Here is a 20,292-nt window from a genome sequence, read left to right on the forward strand (position 1 = left end):
ACAGGGTGCAGGGGGGGGGGGAGTGGCGGGTGCTCACCGTAATGCCTCCACGGGCATTTTGATGCCTGACAGGTTCACATAGGTGAGGGAATAGGCACTGCAGAAAAACTGCTTGAGAGATGGCTGCAGTCCCTTTCCTTTCCTGCAGAGGGAGACAGAGGAATAATAATAATAATAATAATAATAATAATAATAATAATAATAATAATAATAAATTTTATTTATATCCCGCCCTCCCCAGCCAAGACCGAGCTCAGGGCGGCTAACACCCGATATAAAAACAATTGATTGAAATACAACTTGAAAACAAGATTAAAAGACAACATTGAAACATTAAAACACAGCCTCATTTCAGTGGAAACTCAAATCAAAAACTTTTTGGGGGATGAAAATGTCAAGTCTTCACCAAAGCTAACTATCCAGACTGGTCCTACGTGGGACAGAAAAAAGCCAGGGAAGTCCCCAAATAGGAGTTCCATCACTGAAGGGGAAAGGAAAAAAGAAAGAGGGGGAGGGAATCAAACTAATTCCAAGTCAAAGGCCATCAGAGAAGCCATTTACCCCACCCCCACCCCGCCACCGCCGCTCTGAGCATCCAGAAGTTGATCCGACCGGAGGGTCTCCCGGAAAGAGGGTAGAGAGACGAAGGGAGTTCCTTACCTGTGGGAGAAGGTGTTCCGTGCCAGGTTGAGGTAGCTAAGCCGTGGGCAGCAGCCGTGCAACAGCGCCCCAAAGAGCTATGGGGACAGATAGACAAGAAGAAGAAGAAGAGTTTGGATTTGATATCCTGCTTTATCACTTTCCCTTCCTCTCCCACAACAAACACCCTGTGAGGTGAGTGGGGCTGAGAGACTTCAGAGAAGTGTGACTGGCTCAAGGTCACCCAGCAGCTGCAGGTGGAGGAGCGGGGAATCGAACCCGGTTCACCAGATTACGAGTCCACTGCTCTTAACCACTACACCACACTGGCTCTCTGACAAGATAGTCAGACACCCAAACAGACACTGACTGACAAGACACTGACAAGACAGACACTGACAAGATAGACAGACACCCAAAAGGAGGAAGCATTTTTACTCGGCATTGTAGGAGATGATAAATAGACAGGATTGTAAATTGTTTTTATGTGCAATGATGGCAGCAAGAATATTATTGGCACAAAAATGGAAACAAGAAGAATTACCGACGAAAGAAGAATGGAGAATGAAACTGATGGATTATGCAGAGTTAGATAAATTAACAGGAAGGATTCGAAACCTGCAGGACCAGAGATTCTTAGAAGACCAGAATAAATATACAAACTATTTGAAAAGTAATGGTAATGAACAGACTACGCCAGTAGGATTGCAAGAAGTTTTGGAAGGAGGATTATTTGAAATATTGCAAGAAGGACTATGAGGAGAATTATTAGTTAATGATATTTCAGAGTAATAGAGAAATTAAGAAATGCAGAACAAGTGCTAAAAACGGAAAATCATCAGAGGAGTTGACGGAAGTCAAAAATATTGTATAAGATAAGAAATTATGTTATATGATGTTGGAAATGATATGTTAAAAAAACTAATAATTTTTTTTTTTTTAAAGGACACCCAAGAGGAGGAGGAGTGAGTAATTATCCCGGTCGCCAAAGGGCTGGGGCCATCGCTCTTTCCCACATCGGCACCTCGTAACCCGGCAGGCTTTCCACGTCACCCTTGCCCCTGCCCCCCCGCCCCGGGAGTCTGCGGCTCTCTTAAAACCTTACGGCATCCACGGCGCAGTCTGTGGACGAGAGGTCCAGGTGAACCAGTGCGTTGGGCTGGGCCAGGAAGGAATAGAAGCCCTAAAAAAGAGGGGAAAGGAAAGGGGTGAGAGGGGACGAAGCACGTGGAGCGGTGGTGACACCAGGCAGAACAACCACGTCAAACCCAGAAGTGTGTGTCGCTTTTTTTGGATTACAATCCATTTTTTTGGATTACAACCCCCCCTTTTTTTTTGGAGGCCCCATTGGCGAAAGCGCGCCTTGGGTTACAACCTGTTTTGGTTTACAACCGGACCTCCGGAACAGATTATGGTTGTAAACCAAGGTATCCCTGTATTTGGTATAGCCAGCCATCTAGCTATATCGGTATTTTGCTGTATTTGATTCCTTTGCTATGGCTTGCGGCTGACGCAAATAAAGATTTTTATCTATCAATCTTTCTTCCCCCAAAGCATCTCGGAAGCTGTAGTTTAAGGGGGCCAAGAGTTGTGAGGAAATGCCTATTCCCCTCGCAGAGTTACAATTCTCAGAGCGTCTTAACAGTCGCTCTCTTCCCAGGGAACTCTGGGAATCGTAGTACTGTGAGGGGAATAGATGTCTCCGAACAACTCTCAGCACCTTCACTGGACTACAGCTCCCAGAATGCTTTGGGGGACACCTAGGACTGCTTAAAGCAGTATCATAGCGCACAAAATGTATCGTGCAAATGTAGCCAGGGTGATAACACTAAGGAAACTAAGCAGAAAAACTAGGAAAGCAGAGCTATGTGTGGCCGTCCAATACAAATGCACCACAATTGCATCACCTCAAAAGTTACAGGTCACTCACATTCGCCTCCTCCGTCCCCAGTAACCCTGGGTTTTTGCTCAGGTCAAGATGGCGGAGGGAGCTGGTGAAGGCTGGGTTGGCTCCAAAGGTCTGGCACAGAATGGCGAGTCCTGGGAAAGGAAAACAGGCCCACAAACTGTCACCACCATTCAATTTATGTAGCTCTTTGGACGCTTCCCCCATTCACAACTCGTGAGGGAAGTGGTTCGCGATTATTACTTAAACAAAAATAAACCTTATCAACATTCCTCAGTATTTGAGTCTGAATTTCTCCTTATAAACCTGTTCCTTGTACACAATTTTGCCTAATACACCCCATATAAATGCTATCTTCACAATATATGCATTTTTGTGCTCGTTTTACCTCATGTCTATGCATATATATTTTTTGGTACAAATTATTCAGCCAAAGAGCTCCACTGCAAAATTCAGAGATAAGCCAATTTTTGAAGGATGGCTAAATTTCGGTTTGCATATTATTTCGCAAAGTGCAAATCAGGTTTATCCTTAAATAAGAAATGAGTTTAATTTGTCCCCCACCCCTAATAGTGAGTCAGCCTTATTGGGGAATTCAGTGCAGCTTACTTATGAGTAAACATTCCTGGGACTGCACAGCCCTAGGCCTCTGGGCCTCCAGATGTTACAGGACTACAACTCCCATCATGCCTCATTCCAAGGGCCATGTTGACTGAGGTGCCTGTGCCCTAGGTCCCTGGCTCACATTGCCTCTGCCTGCCAGCTGCATGACAGGCAGAAAACCAACTGGTGAAGCCTCTCCCCAGGTCCGATAAATCTTCTTTGTTTTTTTGGTCATGAGGCAGCTGGTAAATTTAAAAAACATAATAGAACAAATACACAAACAAATTAATTTTGACTTCATGCGTCAATCTACTAAATACTGCAGCTATTAATAATATAGGAACCGCCTGAGGTGGCCTTTAAATGCAAACTGGACCAAAAGTGCTGTGAACGCTCCTTTTTTCCTGTGCCCACTGAGCTTGCCACATTTCAAAAAGTGAAAATCCAGACACACAAGTTTTTGAGCCATTTTTTAGGAAGTTTCCCCCCCAAAAAACCCAGCTCTTCCAACAAAGGTTGCCATATGTCCGTGTTCTCCCAGACATCTTCACCGATTTTGTAATTTCTGCAATTTCCAACAGATGAATCCCAGATATTGTGGGATGTGATCCATGAGAGGCAGTCAAGTACAACATTCCTTGAAATAAAAAAATTCCTTCTAGTAGCACCTTAAAGACCAACTAAGTTAGTTCTTGGTATGAGCTTTCGTGTGCATGCACACTTCTTCAGATACACTGAAACAGAAGTTGCCAGATCCTTCTATATAGTGAGAAGGTGGGGAGGGGTATTACTCAGAAGGGTGGTGGGAATGGGTGATTGGCAGATAGCTGAGATGAGCCTGTTGACGACTCTTAACGACTGCAATAGGTCTTACAGGAAAAGGCAAGGGGTGAGAAGGTGAAAAATGGCTTAGTCATGTATAGTGAGATAAGAATCCAATGTCTCTGTTCAGACCAGGTCTCTCCATGGTTTTAAGTTTGGTAATGAGTTGCAATTCAGCAGCTTCTCTTTCCAGTCTATTTCTGAAATTCCTTTGTAGTAAAACAGCTACTTTGAGATCTTGTATAGAATGTCCTGGGAGATTGAAGTGTTCTCCTACTGGTTTCTCTGTTTTGTGATTCTTGATGTCTGATTTATGTCCGTTTATTCTTTGGCGTAAGGTTTGGCCATTCCTTGAAATGCTAGAGGAGACATGCGAGGGAAAGTTTGCTCCAGCCAGTCGAAACTTCCTGTTCCTCCTGGCTGGAACATCCTTCCTTTTGCATGTGATAGAAGGTGGCCGTGGCCTAACCTGTCCAGGTAACAAAAGGACGAGTCACGCAGCAACGTTTGCCTTTTTTGACTTCCTTCTTCATTTGACCAGCTTTTCGCTAGGACTGCTTTGCTAGCAGAAGCACTGGGATTATTCCCCCATATGGGGTAGATCCACATGTACATTTTGGAACTAAGTCTGCCTTCAGGAATCCAACTGTGAACTCATGTAAGTAAACTTCTTTTATTGACTTTGCATAAGATTGTGGCGTCGTTATTCTTTTAAGAGGGATTCAAGGCAACTTGCCAGGAACGTACAATTCAATCTGAGACGGACTGAATTGTATAATAGCGAGAGGCTCGTACGAGCCTGCGACCAGCTATCTGCTGTGCATGTAAAAAGGGGGAATGTAACTCTGCTATGTAAAGGAACTTGCTAGCATAAGTTAGGAAGGATATTAATAAACAATATATCCTCTACTGCCACCTTGAACATCCCCACAGATATGTATGGGAAATTCTGGACGTATGGAATCTCTAGCTTGCCCATAGCTGTCAACTTACAGATTTGAAAATAAGGGACCAGCAGCCTCAAAAATAAGAGATCAGCAGCCAAAATAAGGGATTTTTTGGGCACAGGTATGTTCAACTTCTGAGCCCCTCCGAGCCAAAGGCAGAAAGCCCAGCCAGCAGCCAAACAAAGCCTCAAGCGGTGGTTCCCACAGTGCAGCAACCCGGCAAAGGGGATGCAGCAAGGGAAACCGCCGTCACCTCTCTGCTGGGAAGCGCTGAGCAAAGGCGAGTCCCCAGGCAACACGGCCGATTTGATTGGCACAAGGCATGCAAGCTCCACCCCCCAGTCGTTCTTAGACTCCTTATTGGGTGAGCAACGCAGCCAAGCAACACAGTTGGAGCCTCCCTCCTCCCTGGCCAGCAGGGAGGGAGGGAGAGGAGCTGCTTCCTTTGAAACCCGGGAAATTTACGGGACATCATCAGTAAGGGACAGCAGCGGGACATGGCGCTGGGATAAAGGGCTTTCCCGCCAAATAAGGGACGGTTGACAGCTATGAGCTTGCCCACCCCTGCCAAGCGTACCTTTAGCAGTGATGCTGGTCTTGGAAAGGCAAAGTTTGCTGAGGCCTTTGGGGAAACACAGAAGCTGCTGGCTCAAGGCGCTGAGACCTGTTCAAGGGGGACGAGAAGCAAAGTGGGGCGAAGATGAGCAAAGAGCAGAGAAGCTTTTTTTACCCCCAAAGGCCTTGTTGGTTTAGGATCCCTCCTCACCTTTGTCCTCCAAGGGGTTGTGGGAGAGGGTGAGGGCATGGAGGACGGCGTTTGGGTTCTCCGCCAGGACGCAGGCCAGTTTCAGGGCGAAATCTCTGCAAATGGACCCGGAGAGATGAAAACAAGTGAGAGGAAAGCTCCCCAGCAGGGAAGTCACAGGGGAAGCTGGATTGAATCAAGGGTCGCAGGGCCAAGATGAGACAGGAGTGAGATCTCCTTTCATAATTAAGATGGTTGCATTTGTTCATACACACCCTTGTGCAAATTAATTGAAACAAAGCATGTTTTCTATCTTACCCATAATCCTGTACTCAAAACAAACACGAAAAGCCAGTTGATCATTATGGTGTCAGAAGCCAGCAGCCAATAGGAGGAATGATGCGCTCGCCACAATATATTGAGGTTCTATGAGAGTTACAGTGGTACCTCGGGTTAAGTACTTAATTCGTTCCAGAGGTCCGTACTTAACCTGAAACTGTTCTTAACCTGAAGCACCACTTTAGCTAATGGGGCCTCCTGCTGCTGCCGCGCGATTTCTGTTCTCATCCTGAAGCAAAGTTCTTAACCTGAAGCGCTATTTCTGGGTTAGCGGAGTCTGTAACCGGAAGCGTATGTAACCCAAGGTACCACTGTACTCCAGAGATGGAAAAGAGTTACAGTGGTACCTCGGGTTACATACGCTTCAGGTTACATATGCTTCAGGTTACAGACTCCGCTAACCCAGAAATATTACCTCAGGTTAAGAAATTTGCCTCAGGATGAGAACAGAAATCGTTCTCCGACAGCGCGGCAGCAGCAGGAGGCCCCATTAGCTAAAGTGGTGCTTCAGGTTAAGAACGGACCTCCAGAACGAATTAAGTACTTAACCCGAGGAATTCTGATGATAATGGGGCACTGCAGCAGCATAGCCCCCTGTCACACATCGAAAGTGATGAAGAAATTCATGACAGAGAAGCAAATACAGGTACTTGATTGGCCGGGGAATTCCCCGGACGTAAATCCCATTGAAAATTTGTGGGCTATGTGCAAAAGTCGCCTCCGTGCTGTAGACCAGTGTTTCCCAACCTTTTTTGGGCAAAGGCACACTTGTTTCATGAAAAAAATCTCGAGGCACACCACCATTACAGCCCCGTGACGTCAGCGCGCAGCGTCACGCCGGGAGGGACGCACGAAAGTGTAAGTTTCAATTTTTTTCCCTCCCCCTTGCCTTCCTTCTGTGCCAACCGCCAAAAAGCCAAGAATCGCGGGACCGCCGGCGGAGGGGGGGAGGGCGAGCGGAGGCAGCGGCGAGCCCCGTTCCTCCCCATCCGCCCCATTCCGTGCAAGGAGCGCGAACAGGTGTGAGGAGGGGGTCAAACCTGCGGGTCGGCGCCGGGGAACCTCCAAGCTTGGGGGGGGGGAGGAGGCAGCAAAGCGAGGCAGGAAGGAGAGCGCGGCTTGGCTGGGTGAGCTTTGGCAGGGGCAGGGAATGAGAGCCGCGAGGCGGGCGCTGCGGACGGAGGCGCTGCCCGCCGAGCTCGCAGGCAGCCAGGCAGGCAGACGGCGAGAGCCCCGCGCTGGGCGGCCTCTCCTCGCCACTAGTGTGCCGCGGAACAGTGGTTGAAAAACACTGCTGTAGACTGTACGACTACAGAGAAGCTCATTCAGGCGCTGATTCAAGTGTGACACAGGGATCCGAAAATCAACAGTAACTGTTCAAAACTAGTAGACTCCATGCCAAACCGTGTTCAAATGCTGCTTAAAAACAGCGAAGGTCATATCCGTTACTAATGTACGTATATGTGAGTTTTATACATGTGTAAGTGAGTTTTGTACAATAAGCTACATTGTTTGTTTCAATTAATTTGCACAAAGGTATATAACAGCTTCTGTTTTGAACACACACGCATGTACCACCAATCGCTTTCTTGAGATCCGCTGAACTCAAGAGCGCAAAGGCTCCCAGATGCAAAACTGCACACACGATTCTAAAACCAGGTTTAACCCTTCCTGAATTAAAAATTGTCACCGGGGGTGGAAGAAGGTGGTGGGAAAGGACGGCTTTCCGTCAGGATCGCAGCTGGGGAAGGGACGGGTTAAACCTCCACTTTCTGCGTGCTGAGTTCCCGACGAAAATGGGGATATAAAGCAAAATAAAAGCAGATTAATCTGTTCAGAATGCAATGAGGGTGCTTCCGGATGATAGTATATTTGGAATGGGTGTCATTCAGGCATTGAAAGGGGTCGTCCCCCCCACCCTGTGTCCACATGATGTTGTCATCGTCCAAAGGCCAGCCAATATTTTTCAATGTTATATAATGAATTGAAAAATATGTTTAAAATAACGTTTGTAAATAATAATAATAATAAGCTTTCCTTTTGGGAATTATAGGGACAAAACTACCCAAACTGCAGAGAATTGGCAAAAAATACCAGAAAAACAAGAAATCAAGGTAACAAACTTTTTATAAAAGAATGGAAATGGTTTATCAAATATTTACAAACAAACAGTATACAGATAAGAACATTGGCAGGATTATTGCAATAGCCTACCATTTTATGTGAGTACAGTATATATTTAAAGTAGAAAAATAAATGAGTAAGTTAAGTTAATTTGTAATATGCATAAAATATATTAAAAAATATTTAAGGAACCGCAGAAAGAGAGGGAAGGAAGTCAAGTTTCAAAATGTTAAAACGATTGTAAAATTATTGAAATGTATAAAAATGAAAATCATAAATAAAAATTTAATTGCTGCTTAAAATTTAATTTCAGGCTTAAAAAAAAAAAGTTCTCTTGCTATATTGTTTCACAGCAGCCTGAGGGAACCAACTGATACTCACAGCCGCATGTGGAAGATGCGCTGGAATCTCAGCATGTTTAGAAGGGAGTCACACATAGAATCAGAACGACAGAACTGCAGAGTTGGAAGGGACCCTGGGGGGTCATCTAGCCCAACCCCCTGAAATGCAGGAATCTTTTGCCCAACGTGGGGCTCGGACCCGTGACCCTGAGGTACAGCTGTGTGTGTGTGTGTGTGTGTGTGTGTGTGTGTGTATCAGGCATAGGCAAGTTCGGCCCTCTAGATGTTTTGGGACTACAACTCCCATGATCCCTAGCTAACAGGACCAGTGGTCAGGGATGATGGGAATTGTAGTCTCAAAACATCTGGAGGGCCAAGTTTGCCTATGCCTGGTGTGGATGGATAGATAGATAGATAGATAGATAGATAGATAGATAGATAGACAGACAGACAGACAGACAGATGATAGTGGAAGTCTTAAGTCAGGTGAATATCACCCTTCCACAAGGTCTCAGTACTGTTTTCTTTTTTTTCAAAAAGAAAGAAATCACTATATCCCCTCGCAAGGAAACCAGAATAAACTTCAATTTTGCCCATTCCAAACTATGGTAAACAAGGCTGCTAGTATATGCGCTTGTATACTCAACTGATATTCATTTTACAGGTTGTTTCCCCGCCTTAAACCCATCTTTTAGGGTGTACACACCTTTGCAAGGTGGTATGTTTTTATTGCGGCAGTGCAGCAAAACCCCAGAGTATTCAAAGAATTGTGGGATTGCAGAGTTGGAAGGGACCCTGAGGATCATTTAGTCCAACTCGCTGCGCTGCAGGAATACGCAGCTGCCCCATATTGGGAGAAAAACCTGCAACCTTAAAATGACATTACTGGGATTTATGAATATTTCTTTGAAAAGGTGTGCATGCGCAGGTACAGAAAGACCTGCATTACGTGCCCAGAACAGGAAACGTCAGGGGATACCATCCACAAGCCCCTCCCATTCCACCAAGCCCCTCCCATTCCACCAAGCCCCTCCCATTCCACCAAGCCCCGCCCATTCCACCAAGCCCCGCCCATTCCACCAAGCCCCTCCCACCGGTGCAGACTGCAAGTGATGAAATAGCAATAGAAATAGCAATAGGCTCTCTGCGACTGAAAGTACAGCAATGTGCAGAAAGTCCAGTGCTGAAGGTGCACACCGCAAAAATTGGACCCGAACTTTGCGGCGTACCCTCAGCATCGCCCCTGGGCTTGGCCCCGGCCGAAAGGATCCTACGGAAACCGGAAGACTCTCTCTCCCCCGCCCCCAATCCGCATGCAGCGGCGCAAAGGTGAATCTAGCAATGCCTCACGTTTTTAACCCCGCATTGTCCAGCACCAGCTCCTCTAGGTGGTGGGATTTGCTCACCGTGTGAAGAACCTGCTCAGCGACCTCGGAGCCCTAGGGAGGAAAGAAGAGGTGTGGGTGCCAGGGAAGGTTGTGGTGGGTGCTTCGAACGGGGTGGTGTAGCCTTCTTAGACTTTACCGATTGGTAGGGTGAGCGTTGCTCCCAGAGAGGGAGGAAGGAGTCAAAAGACACCAAGGTTGATTCCGAGAAAGACATTGGACTACTACAATGCGCTCTACGTGGGGCTACCTTTGAAGGTGAACCGGAAACTGCAATTAATCCAGAATGCGGCAACCAGATTGGTGACAGGGAGCAGCCGCTGAGACCACATAACACCGGTTCTGAGAGATCTGCATTGGCTCCCAGTACGTTTCAATTCAAAGTGTTGGTGCTGACCTTGAAAGCCCTAAACGGCCTCGGTCCAGTATACCTGAAGGAGCGTCTCCATCCCCATCGTTCAGCCCGGACACTGAGATCCAGCACCGAGGGCCTTCTGGCAGTTCCCTCCCTGAGAGAAGTGAGGTTACAGGGAACCAGGCAGAGGGCCTTCTCGGTAGTGGCGCCTGCCCTGTGGAACGCCCTCCCAGCAGATGTCAAGGCAATAAACAACTATTTTACTTTTAAAAGACAACTGAAGGCAGCCCTCTTTAGGGAAGTTTTTAATGTCTAATGCTGTATTGATTTTAATATTTTAATATTCAGTTGGAAGCCGCTCAGAGTGGCTGGGGAAACCCAGCCAGATGGGCGGGGTATGAATAATAAATTATTATTATTATTATTATTATTATTATTATTATTATTATTATTATTATTATTATTTTCTTTATTTCTGCTCTCCGGAGTAGCAGAAAGGCACTTGTGTGGTCAGTTTACAGCAAGTCTGAAGAAAGAGAGATTTCACACAGTATATATATATCCTCCAGGCACCCTCTCCCCCCTTCCCCAGGAATCCAGCCTCATACACGTAAGTTGACATCCATGACCATAAACAGATGTTCCTGTTCCTGTACTCTTATCTTGGGGTTAAGAGGGTCACTCAGCTATAGGAGTTTCCCTTGACGCCATCTCTATCTCCAGCCGTGGGGGCTGACAGACCCTGTCTTGCAGAGTCTGTGCGTCAGTGTGTCAAGATATTTACAACCTACAAGATAAAATAAGCCCCAGCCCTGCCGTCCCGTCTCCACTTCAGAACTGACAAGGCCATCCATTAAGCATCACGGACTGATAAAGGAGAGGGCTTTGTTTACACAGCTGGGTTCCTGTTATACATTGGCTCAAGTGCTCAAGTTAATGGTTTTTAGCTAATGGACGTTTCCGTGCGCTGCTCTGGTTCGCCAGAAGCGGCTTAGTCATGCTGGCCACATGACCAAGAAGCTGTACGCCCGGCTCCCTCGGCCAGTAAAGCGAGATGAGCGCCACAACCTCAGAGTTGGCCACGATTGGACCTAATGGTCAGGGGTCACTTTACCTTTACCTTAGGCTGAGAGGCAGTGAGAGTGACCCAGGGTCATCCAGTAGTGAGCTTCATGGGCTGAGCGGGAAATTGAACCCTGGTCTCTCCCAGATCTTCGTCTGGCACGCTAACCACTACACTGCACTGCTGTTGGCCAGCCCCTGACTTGCCTTCCTGCTTAAAAACCAGTCCCAGGGTTGTCACTGGCTGTCAGAATTCCTCCTCCTTCGTCTCAAGAGTGGCCTTTGCAGGACTCGGCAGAGAGGAGGACCAAACTTGAATTACTTGGCTCTGCCGGTCGTGGGCTCTGGCGCCACCTAATGGTAGCCTCCTTGCCTCCAGACCCAATCAGCACCCAGCTGCCTGCCCACAGTTTGGGAGACCTACCAGCCGCAAGTCCTTGCAGTAGAGTTTGGTGAACCACTGGTTGTATGCCAAAGCAGCCACGATCAGAGCCAAGTCCCTGAGAGGAGAAGCAGAAAGGGGGGAGAGGGAAATGGGATTAGGGGAGGGAGTGGCAAGTCCTTGCCTGGACTGACTCCAGCTGCAAAAAGCTAAGGCTGCTGAGCCAATCTTGGCTGCCTCTCAGTGCAGACTCAAGTCACGGGGCCCGAGCTTCTGCCCACCATGAACCACCATCGGCGACGGCAGCAGATACCTTCTCTTCTGATTTTATTCTCTTGCTAATTGTGCCGTTTGAAATGCGTGTTTTATATCCGACTTCCCTTAGCAATGTTTCGTTTCGACCTCTGTAATATTTCAGTGCCCTGTTAATTATGTTGGCCCAACAGGGCAGGATTTAGGTTTGATGAGGCCCTCAGCTACTGAAGGTAATGGGGCCCTTTATATGTCCAGTTGTCCTTTGTCAACAACAAATTGTTGCTGTTGTTTGTGTTGAATATATGCTATACTTATGGACCTAATAGGTATCTAAAGCCATTTTACAGTGGTGCCTCGCAAGACGAAAAGAATCCGTTCTGTGATTCTCTTCGTCTAGCGGTTTTTTCGTCTTGCGAAGCAAGCTCATTGACGGATTAGCGTTATTAGCGGCTTTTAGCGGCTTATCGGCTTATCAGATCAGCTGATAAGCGGCTTAGTGGCTTAGAAAAAGGGGGGGAGGGGGGAAACCGCAGGAACTCGCAAGACATTTTCGTCTTGCGAAGCAAGCCCATAGGAGATTCGTTTTGCGAAGCACCTCCAAAACGGAAAACTCTTTCGTTTAGCGAGTTTTCCGTCTTGCGAGGCATTTGTCTTGCGGGACACCACTGTATTTGTGTTTTATCTTGTATTTTGGAAATGTAGATCCAGGGGTTTTTTCCTTTTAATTTTTTTGGGGCCCTCAAGAGATGGGGGCCCCTAAGCTATAGTTTGTTTAGCTTATACATAAATCCGGCACTGGCTGTACACTTAACGCACATCGCTTCCCCCCAGGGGAAGCCTGGGAACTGCAGTTTGCCCCTGGCCCAAGCTACAATTCCCAGCACCCTCCACAAACCACAGCTCCCAGAATTCTCTGGGGGAAGCCGTGTACTTTAAATGTATGGTGTGGGTGACCTGGGTGCTTCACAAGGCAATCTTCACAACAGCCTTCCAAGGTAGGCCGGCACTATTAGACCCATACTGCAGATAGAAGGGGGAGAGACTGAGGCACTTGCCTAAGGTCACCTAGTGAGCGCATAGCAGTTTGAGGATGGATTTGAGGTCTGTGGGGCTACATGGAGAGTGGACCAGGGTAGGGTAGGGGGAAGCGAGTTTTTAATGTTCAAAGCCGCCCAGAGTGGCTGGGGAAACCCAACCAGATGGACAGGGTAGAAATAATTAATTATTAATTATTATTATTATTATTATTATTATTATTATTATTATTATTATTATTAACAGAGGTGGTTTTACGTGGCTTCTCCTCACCGGCTTTCCAGGTGACAGAAATCGAGGAGGTTGAATTCCCGGTTGTCTTCGGAATGGTAAATTGTGTCCACGTCCTGCAGCGCGAGGGATAAGAAGGTAGCCAGAAAGAAAAGAAATCAGTTGATGATTAATATAGTTTCCCTTAAGGAGCTCAGGGCAATATAAGAAGGTTTTCTCCTCCTGTCCTGTCCCCCCACAACAATTCAGAGTTTTGAATGGAGGAAGAGGTAAACCCACCACAAAAACCAAGATAATATATCCATCTTCATACACCCACAAAACACACATGAAGCCATTCTGCTGCCAGATCTTCTCCACCCCTAGGTTCTCTATTTCCAGCCCAAACTTCCCGCTACAACCCCCCCCCAAAAAAAAAACCACACACATATTTATCCAAGGCTGCCATCATCACTGACTGTGGCCTGGATTTGCCTGTCACATTCGCCCAGAAACCTCCCAGAGCAGATTTGCATATTGTTTCTGAGCAGAAGAGCAGGAAGCGAGGGTTTCGGAAACCGAGCGAAGGTGCATCGATTTGCAACAAACCCCTGGGCGAGGCGGAAGGGGTGGGGACCGCCACCCCGTGCGAGTTGCTCCACCTAAAAGTCCTTGTGGCCAGCGAGGAGGTGAGAAAGCCACAAAGCAGCCACATCCTGAGCAATTGCTACTTTCCTGGCGGTTTCTTTTTCAGGATACAATCGCTAACCCCCTTGCTCTGGCGAAGGGGGTCTCTCTGCTCAAGGTTATCGGAGAGGGCACCTCAGAATCGGGTCCACCGACTTACCCATTGCACCTCCTCTCGGCAAGAGTGTCCGTTGTAGTCGCAGAGAGCCGCGTAGGTTTCCGAAAAGCCTCCTGAGGAAAAGCAAAAGGGCGCATATTATCGCTCAGGATCCTCGTACGAAGGCCTCGTTCTTGTAAACATTCTCATCTTTCAGCTAACTGTTACTCCAAGTAGACCTACTGGAATTCACAGGCCTGAATTCACCACGGCTGTTCACTCTGGTGGGTGTGCTCTGAGGAAAAGCCAGTGGAATACAACCCAAACGTCTGGCGTAAGTCCTACTTCAGAGAAGACCCACAGAAATGAATCGACACGGCCAACTTCTTTGTATCTTGCATTCCCATTTCACCTTTTTTCTCCAAGGAGCAAAAAAGGTGGCGTACATGGTTCTCCCCTCCTGGTGAGGAAAACTTGAATCTAACCCAATGTTTCCCTTTCCCTTTATTTTTTAAAAAATATGAAAATCATTGTCGTTGTGAAAAGATAATAATGATTAAAGCCACTACAATAAAAGCCGGTGGGTAATAGGAATATTTCATCCATTGTGCTTTAAATTTGTACATTAATATCAGCAGTCTAAAGAGATGTCTAAACGAAACAGACAAGTGTAAGCAGGTCAGATTTTCATCCAACCAGGATTGCCTTTCCAATCTTGCAGCATAAGTCTCTTAACTGGTTTTTATGTCCATCTGTTAAGTCCTATGAAGCTGTTGCAGAGACTGAAGCTTCCCACAGCTGCCTAAGTCTCCTTCTCTCCAAAGTTTCCCCCAAGAAATCTGAGACTGTGCCTGCGTGACGCTACTTTCTCCTTCGCCCTCTTCATGCCTCTCTTGGTTCTTCCTCCCTGCAAAATGCATTTCTTTAGCCAAGGTGTGTGGGAAATTGCAGTCAACCATAACTAGGCACGAGTGCTAGTTAATGCGTGAAGGGGTTAAGACCACAGAGGCCGATTCCTAGACTCAGCTAGGTCACACCCCCTTTTCTCCAGTGAGGGGAAGTGAAGCCTTCTCTTCCTGTTCCTTCCTTTCTGTGCCATGTCATCCACCAGGGAGGACGTTTTCTCCAAGCTCGGAGCATGTGTTTGAAGATATCTTTCTGTATTTTCTGCCCAAGAATATTCTGCCTGTGTTCTCCTTGCTGCTGCTTGGATAAATGCACAAATCTGACTTTTGGAACATTTAGTAAGTAAAGCATTTTAAGTTTACTAAACTGGTGTAGTCTGATCAATGCTTGGAGGGGTAGAAAATGGGGAGCGCTGTATGCAACTAAACGGGATATGAAAGGGGTTCAAGAGGCTGCGTTCTCCACGATACTGCTGCTTAATGTTGTGAGTTCAAATTCTGCTGCTGGGGCTCCTCTTCTGCTAAAGAGTGTGTAAAGCCCAGCATTTTGAATCTAGACACCCACCAATTCTTTGGTGATTCACCCCACACGTGTGGGTCACAGGATCATATATCCCCCTACCCACCCACCCAATATCGACTGCTGCTAAATAGCTGGTGTGCTATCTTTATCTTGGTCGGCTGCAAGCATGCTGGTTTGCGCAGGAGATGCAAAAGGAAGCCTTGCCCCATGCAAAACAGCATGTGGAACTCAAAGCCACAAGATGCAGCGGCAAAGGCTGGCTCGGAAGAGCTTTGAAAATCTATCAGCCTAGAGGTTCCCATGCTGTGGTCTGTGGACCACCAGAAATCCACAAACTTCATCCAGGTGGCTTGTGGATTTGGTGTTTGGAGATGGGAGCGTCACACCCGTCGCATTCAAGGCTCCTATTGATTTGCAATTGGATCTTTATCACTCACATTTGGTTTTATTGTATTGCAATTTGGATTCTGTGGGATTGAAATTGCAATACAATAAAATGAAGGGCGTGAGAAATAAAAGGAGCGATAAAAACAAGATTAAGAAGCATTAATTCCCTAGCAGAGTACATTACAAATGCTACCACAGGTAGAAAAACAATTTAAGTGGTCCGTCAAGACCCTTAGGAATTTTGAAGTCATCCGTTGGGGGGGGGGATTTGGGAGTCACTGTCAAATTCAATCCAAACCCCTATTTGTCACAGGCAGCGAGAAAATGGAATCTCTTAGGCCAGGGGTCAGCAAACTTTTTCAGCAGGAGGCCGGTCCACTGTCCCTCAGACCTTGTGGGGGGCCGGACTATATTGGGGGGCGGGGCAGTGGAATGAACGAATTCCTATGCCCCACAAATAACCCAGAGATGCATTTTAAATAAAAGCACACATTCTACTCATGTAAAAACACACTGATTCCTGCACCGTCTGCAGGCCGGATTGAGAAGGCGATTGGGCCGGATCCGGCCCCCGGGCCTTAGTTTGCCTACCCATGTCTTAGCCTGACATGGAGCTTCCCTGTTTTCAGTCGTTCTCAACCAGTGTGCTGTGACACCCTGGGGTGCCTTGAATGATAGTCAAGGGTGCCGCAGGCAATACCGGCCTCTGTCCCTCTTATAATAATAATAATTTATTATTTATACCCCACCCATCTGACTGGGTCTCCCCAGCCACTCTGGGCGGCTTCCAACCAAATATCAAAAACAATACAGCGTCAAACAGAAAAACTTCCCTAAACAGGGCTGCCTTCAGATGTCTTTTAAAATAGTTGTTTATTGCCTTGACATCTGGTGGGAGGGCGTTTCACAGGGCGGGCGCCACCACCGAGAAGGCCCTCTGCCTGGTTCCCTGTAACATCACTTCTCGCAGTGAGGGAACTGCCAGAAGGCCCTTGGAGCTGGACCTCAGTTGGACGACGGGGGTGAAGACGCTCCTTCAGGTATACTGGGCCTTTGAGGCTGTTTAGGGCTTTAAAGGTCAGCACCAACACTTTGAATTGTGCCCGGAAACGTCCTGGGAGCCAATGCAGGTCTTTCAGGTGTTATATGGTCTTGGTGGCCGCTTCCCGTCACCAGTCTGGCTGCCGCATTCTGGATTAATTTTTAAATTACTTTCCTTCCCTCCATCCTCTGACGCCCTCTCATGTCTTTGCCTCCCAAAGGCTTGCACAGCTGTTTGCTGCTGCAGCCCTGGCTACAAGCTCTGCAGGCAAATGGTGCCTCTGGGGCTGGCCATTGGGTGCTGGTGGCCAGCAGCTGAGGCAGACTCAGAGTAAGCAAGCAAGTGAGGGAGGGAGTCCGGCCAGTCAGTCTGCCAGCGCTTGCTGTTGGGATAATAATAATAATAATAATAATAGTAATAATAATTTATTATTTATACCCCGCCCATCTGGCTGGGTTTCCCCAGCCACTCTGGGCGGCTTCCATAGAAACCAAAAAACACTAAAATATCATACATTAAAAACTTCCCTGAACAGGGCTGCCTTAAGATGTCTTCTGAATGTCAAGTAGTTGTTTATCGTTTTGACATCTGATGGGAGGACGTTCCACAGGGCGGGCGCCACTACCGAAAAGGCCCTCTGCCTGGTTCCCTGTAGCTTTGCTTCTCGCAATGAGGGAACCGCCAGAAGGCCCTCGGCGCTGGACCTCAGCGTCCAGGCGGAATGATGGGGGTGGAGACGCTCCTTCAGGTATACTGGACCGAGGCCGTTTAGGGCTTTAAAGGTCAGCACCAACACTTTGAATTGTGCTCGGAAACGTACTGGGAGCCAATGTAGGTCTTTCAAGACCGGTGTTATGTGGTCTCGGCGGCCGCCCCCAGTCCCCAGTCTAGCTGCCGCATTCTGGATTAGCTGTAGTTTCCGAGTCACCTTCAAAGGTAGCCCCATGTAGAGCGCATTGCAGTAGTCCAAGCGGGAGATAACCAGAGCATGCACCACTCTGGCAAGACAGTCCGCGGGCAGGTAGGGTCTCAGCCTGCGTACCAGGTGGAGCTGGTAGACAGCTGCCCTGGATACAGAATTGACCTGCGCCTCCATGGACAGCTGTGAGTCCAAAATGACTCTCAGGCTGCACACCTGGTCCTTCAGGGGTACAGTTACCCCATTCAGGACCAGGGAGTCCTCCACACCAGCCCGCCCCTGTCCCCCAAAAACAGTACTTCTGTCTTGTCAGGATTCAACCTCAATCGCCGCCATCCATCCTCCAACCGCCTCCAGGCACTCACACAGGACCTTCACCGCCTTCACTGGTTCTGATTTGAAAGAGAGGTAGAGCTGGGTATGGACAGATAGGTGGGAAGCTGGGCAGGCAGGCAGACAGGCAGGCACTGTGCTGGCCTTTCATGTGCTTGCTGTGTGCAATGCCTGCCTGGGAGCTGAGTGCCCAGTGCTGAGGGGGTGCCATTCCACCATGCAGGCCTCGCAGGGCCCACTGCTGCCTCCCAAAGTGAGTAAGGTGCTGGCCCCAGCCCTTGCTGTTAATAATAATAATAATAATAATAATAATAATAATAATAATAATAAAAAAATTTTATTTATACCCTGCCCTCCCTGGCAGAGCCGGGCTCAGGGCGGCTAACACCAATAAAATTACAATAAAACGCAATAGAAAAAGAGAAAAAACAGTTCATTAAAATACGGGTTAAAATACGAGTTAAAATACAATTTAAAATGCAGCCTCATTTTAGTAGTAGCCCTTTCTCCTCCTGTGATGAGGCTGCATTTTAATGTTTCCATGTCCTAATGTTGTCTTTTAATCTTGTTTTTAAGTTGTATTCATTCAACTTGTTTTTATTATTGCTTGTCAGCCGCCCTGAGCCCGGCCTTGGCTGGGGAGGGCAGGATATAAATATTATTATTATTATTATTATTATTATTATTATTATTATTATTAATCAAAACCATAAGGGGAGGGAAGACATAAGTGTCAGACTGAGTCCAAACCAAAGGCCAGGCGGAACAGCTCCGTCTTGCAGGCCCTGCGGAAAGATGTCAAATCCCGCAGGGCCCTGGTCTCTTGTGACAGAGCGTTCCACCAAGTCGGGGCCAGTACTGAAAAGGCCCTGGCCCTAGTTGAGATCAATCTAACCACCTTGCGACTTGGGACCTCCAAAGTGTTGTCATTTGTGGACCTTAAGGTCCTCCGCGGGGCATACCAGGAGAGGCGGTCCCGTAGGTACGTGGGTCCCAGGCTGCATACGACCCACATTGGGAGTAGACAGGCAAGTCCCAGGCCCCTGTGGGGCAGTGTGAAGAAGCACCTATCTATGGGTCATGGGGGGCAGCTCAGAGACCAGGAGCAGCTGCCCAGAGGACTCCCAAGGCGGGGAATCCGAGAGAAGGGCGTTTGAAAAGGGGTGTGAGGGTCTGCCTGCTCTGCAGGCAAGGGGTAACATAACTGGGCTCCTGAGCCCCACAGGGGTGCCGCAGAAAGAATGCAGTTGATCAAGGGAGCCGTGGACTCAGAAAGGCTGAAAACCTCTGCCTGCCTTGATGCAATATACCTTTGATTACCCATTGTTAAGAGGCAGGCTTGAGAAGATGCCTCTGACCGCCAAGCCCGGGTTGTGGGCCTCCGAGGCCCATTTGGCTGCTAGCCCTGGAGACAGAAGGCTGGGCTAAATGCACTTTTCTGCCCGATCCAGGAAAGCAATTTGTGTTTTCTTCAGGACACCCCTTCCGGGATTCGGGTCAGTGGGTTAAGTGCATAATGCAGCGGCTGTAATTAAAATTTCATATAATTTCCTGTGAATGAAGATCGCACCACCTGCCTCTCTGGGCGCTGGGAAGCGGGAGGAAAACCCTGGCAGGTTCCGGAACATTCCACACACCCAATGGCCGCCACCCCCCCCTCGCCTCTCCATCTTCCCCCCTCACCGCAAATGCTGTGCGTCGTGGAGCTGGAGCTTTCAGAGTTGGGGGACATGTCCCGCGGCGTCTCTGGGGTCTCCACGGTCCCATGGCGTATGAGGCAGCTGCGACAAGGGGAGGAGAAGGAGAAGTTATTTTGTTATCGTTTATTCAATTTATATACTTCCCTTAATCAAAAGATCTCAGTGTAACTGTGTACGACATTAAACACACATTTTACGGAGCATAGTACAGTGGTACCTCGGTTCTCGAACGCAATACGTTCCAGATGACCGTCCGACTTCCAAAATGTTTGAAAACCGAGGCGCAAAGGGCTGGCTGCAAGTTCAATTGGAAAAACTGAAAAACATGCAGTGGAAAAACATGTTCGACTTCCAAGGCGCGTTCGAAAATGGAAGCAATTACTTCCGGGTTTTCGGTGTTCGAAAACCAAAACGTTCAGCTTCCGAGACGCTCAAAAACCGAGGTACCACTGTAATAAAAAAGCACAACAACGGACAGCATAACAATAAAATAATCATAGTAACAGTCCCACCGCCACCAATCTTTAACTGATCTGATAGTCTTGTCTA

General features: G+C 47.7%; 1 protein-coding gene across 7 annotated transcripts in view; it reads right to left on the reverse strand.

Annotated features, from left to right (window-relative positions):
• CARMIL3 (capping protein regulator and myosin 1 linker 3) overlaps positions 1-20,292 on the reverse strand; it is an 88,088-nt gene that overhangs the window by 37,313 nt on the left and 30,483 nt on the right. For all 7 annotated transcript variants that reach the window (XM_083472469.1, XM_083472465.1, XM_083472471.1 and 4 more), the window contains exons 6-16: positions 19,727-19,824; positions 13,998-14,068; positions 13,214-13,287; positions 11,693-11,768; positions 9,817-9,905; positions 5,684-5,778; positions 5,495-5,581; positions 2,570-2,679; positions 1,745-1,822; positions 661-737; positions 38-142 (exon numbers count right to left, since the gene is read on the reverse strand). In XM_083472469.1, coding sequence (XP_083328595.1) covers positions 38-142; positions 661-737; positions 1,745-1,822; positions 2,570-2,679; positions 5,495-5,581; positions 5,684-5,778; positions 9,817-9,905; positions 11,693-11,768; positions 13,214-13,287; positions 13,998-14,068; positions 19,727-19,824 — 960 coding nt within the window. The remainder of the gene's footprint in view (positions 1-37; positions 143-660; positions 738-1,744; positions 1,823-2,569; positions 2,680-5,494; positions 5,582-5,683; positions 5,779-9,816; positions 9,906-11,692; positions 11,769-13,213; positions 13,288-13,997; positions 14,069-19,726; positions 19,825-20,292) is intronic.

This window comes from Podarcis liolepis (assembly GCF_965112155.1).
Source record: "Podarcis liolepis genome assembly, chromosome: 13".
NCBI classification, from domain to species: Eukaryota; Metazoa; Chordata; class Lepidosauria; order Squamata; family Lacertidae; genus Podarcis; species Podarcis liolepis.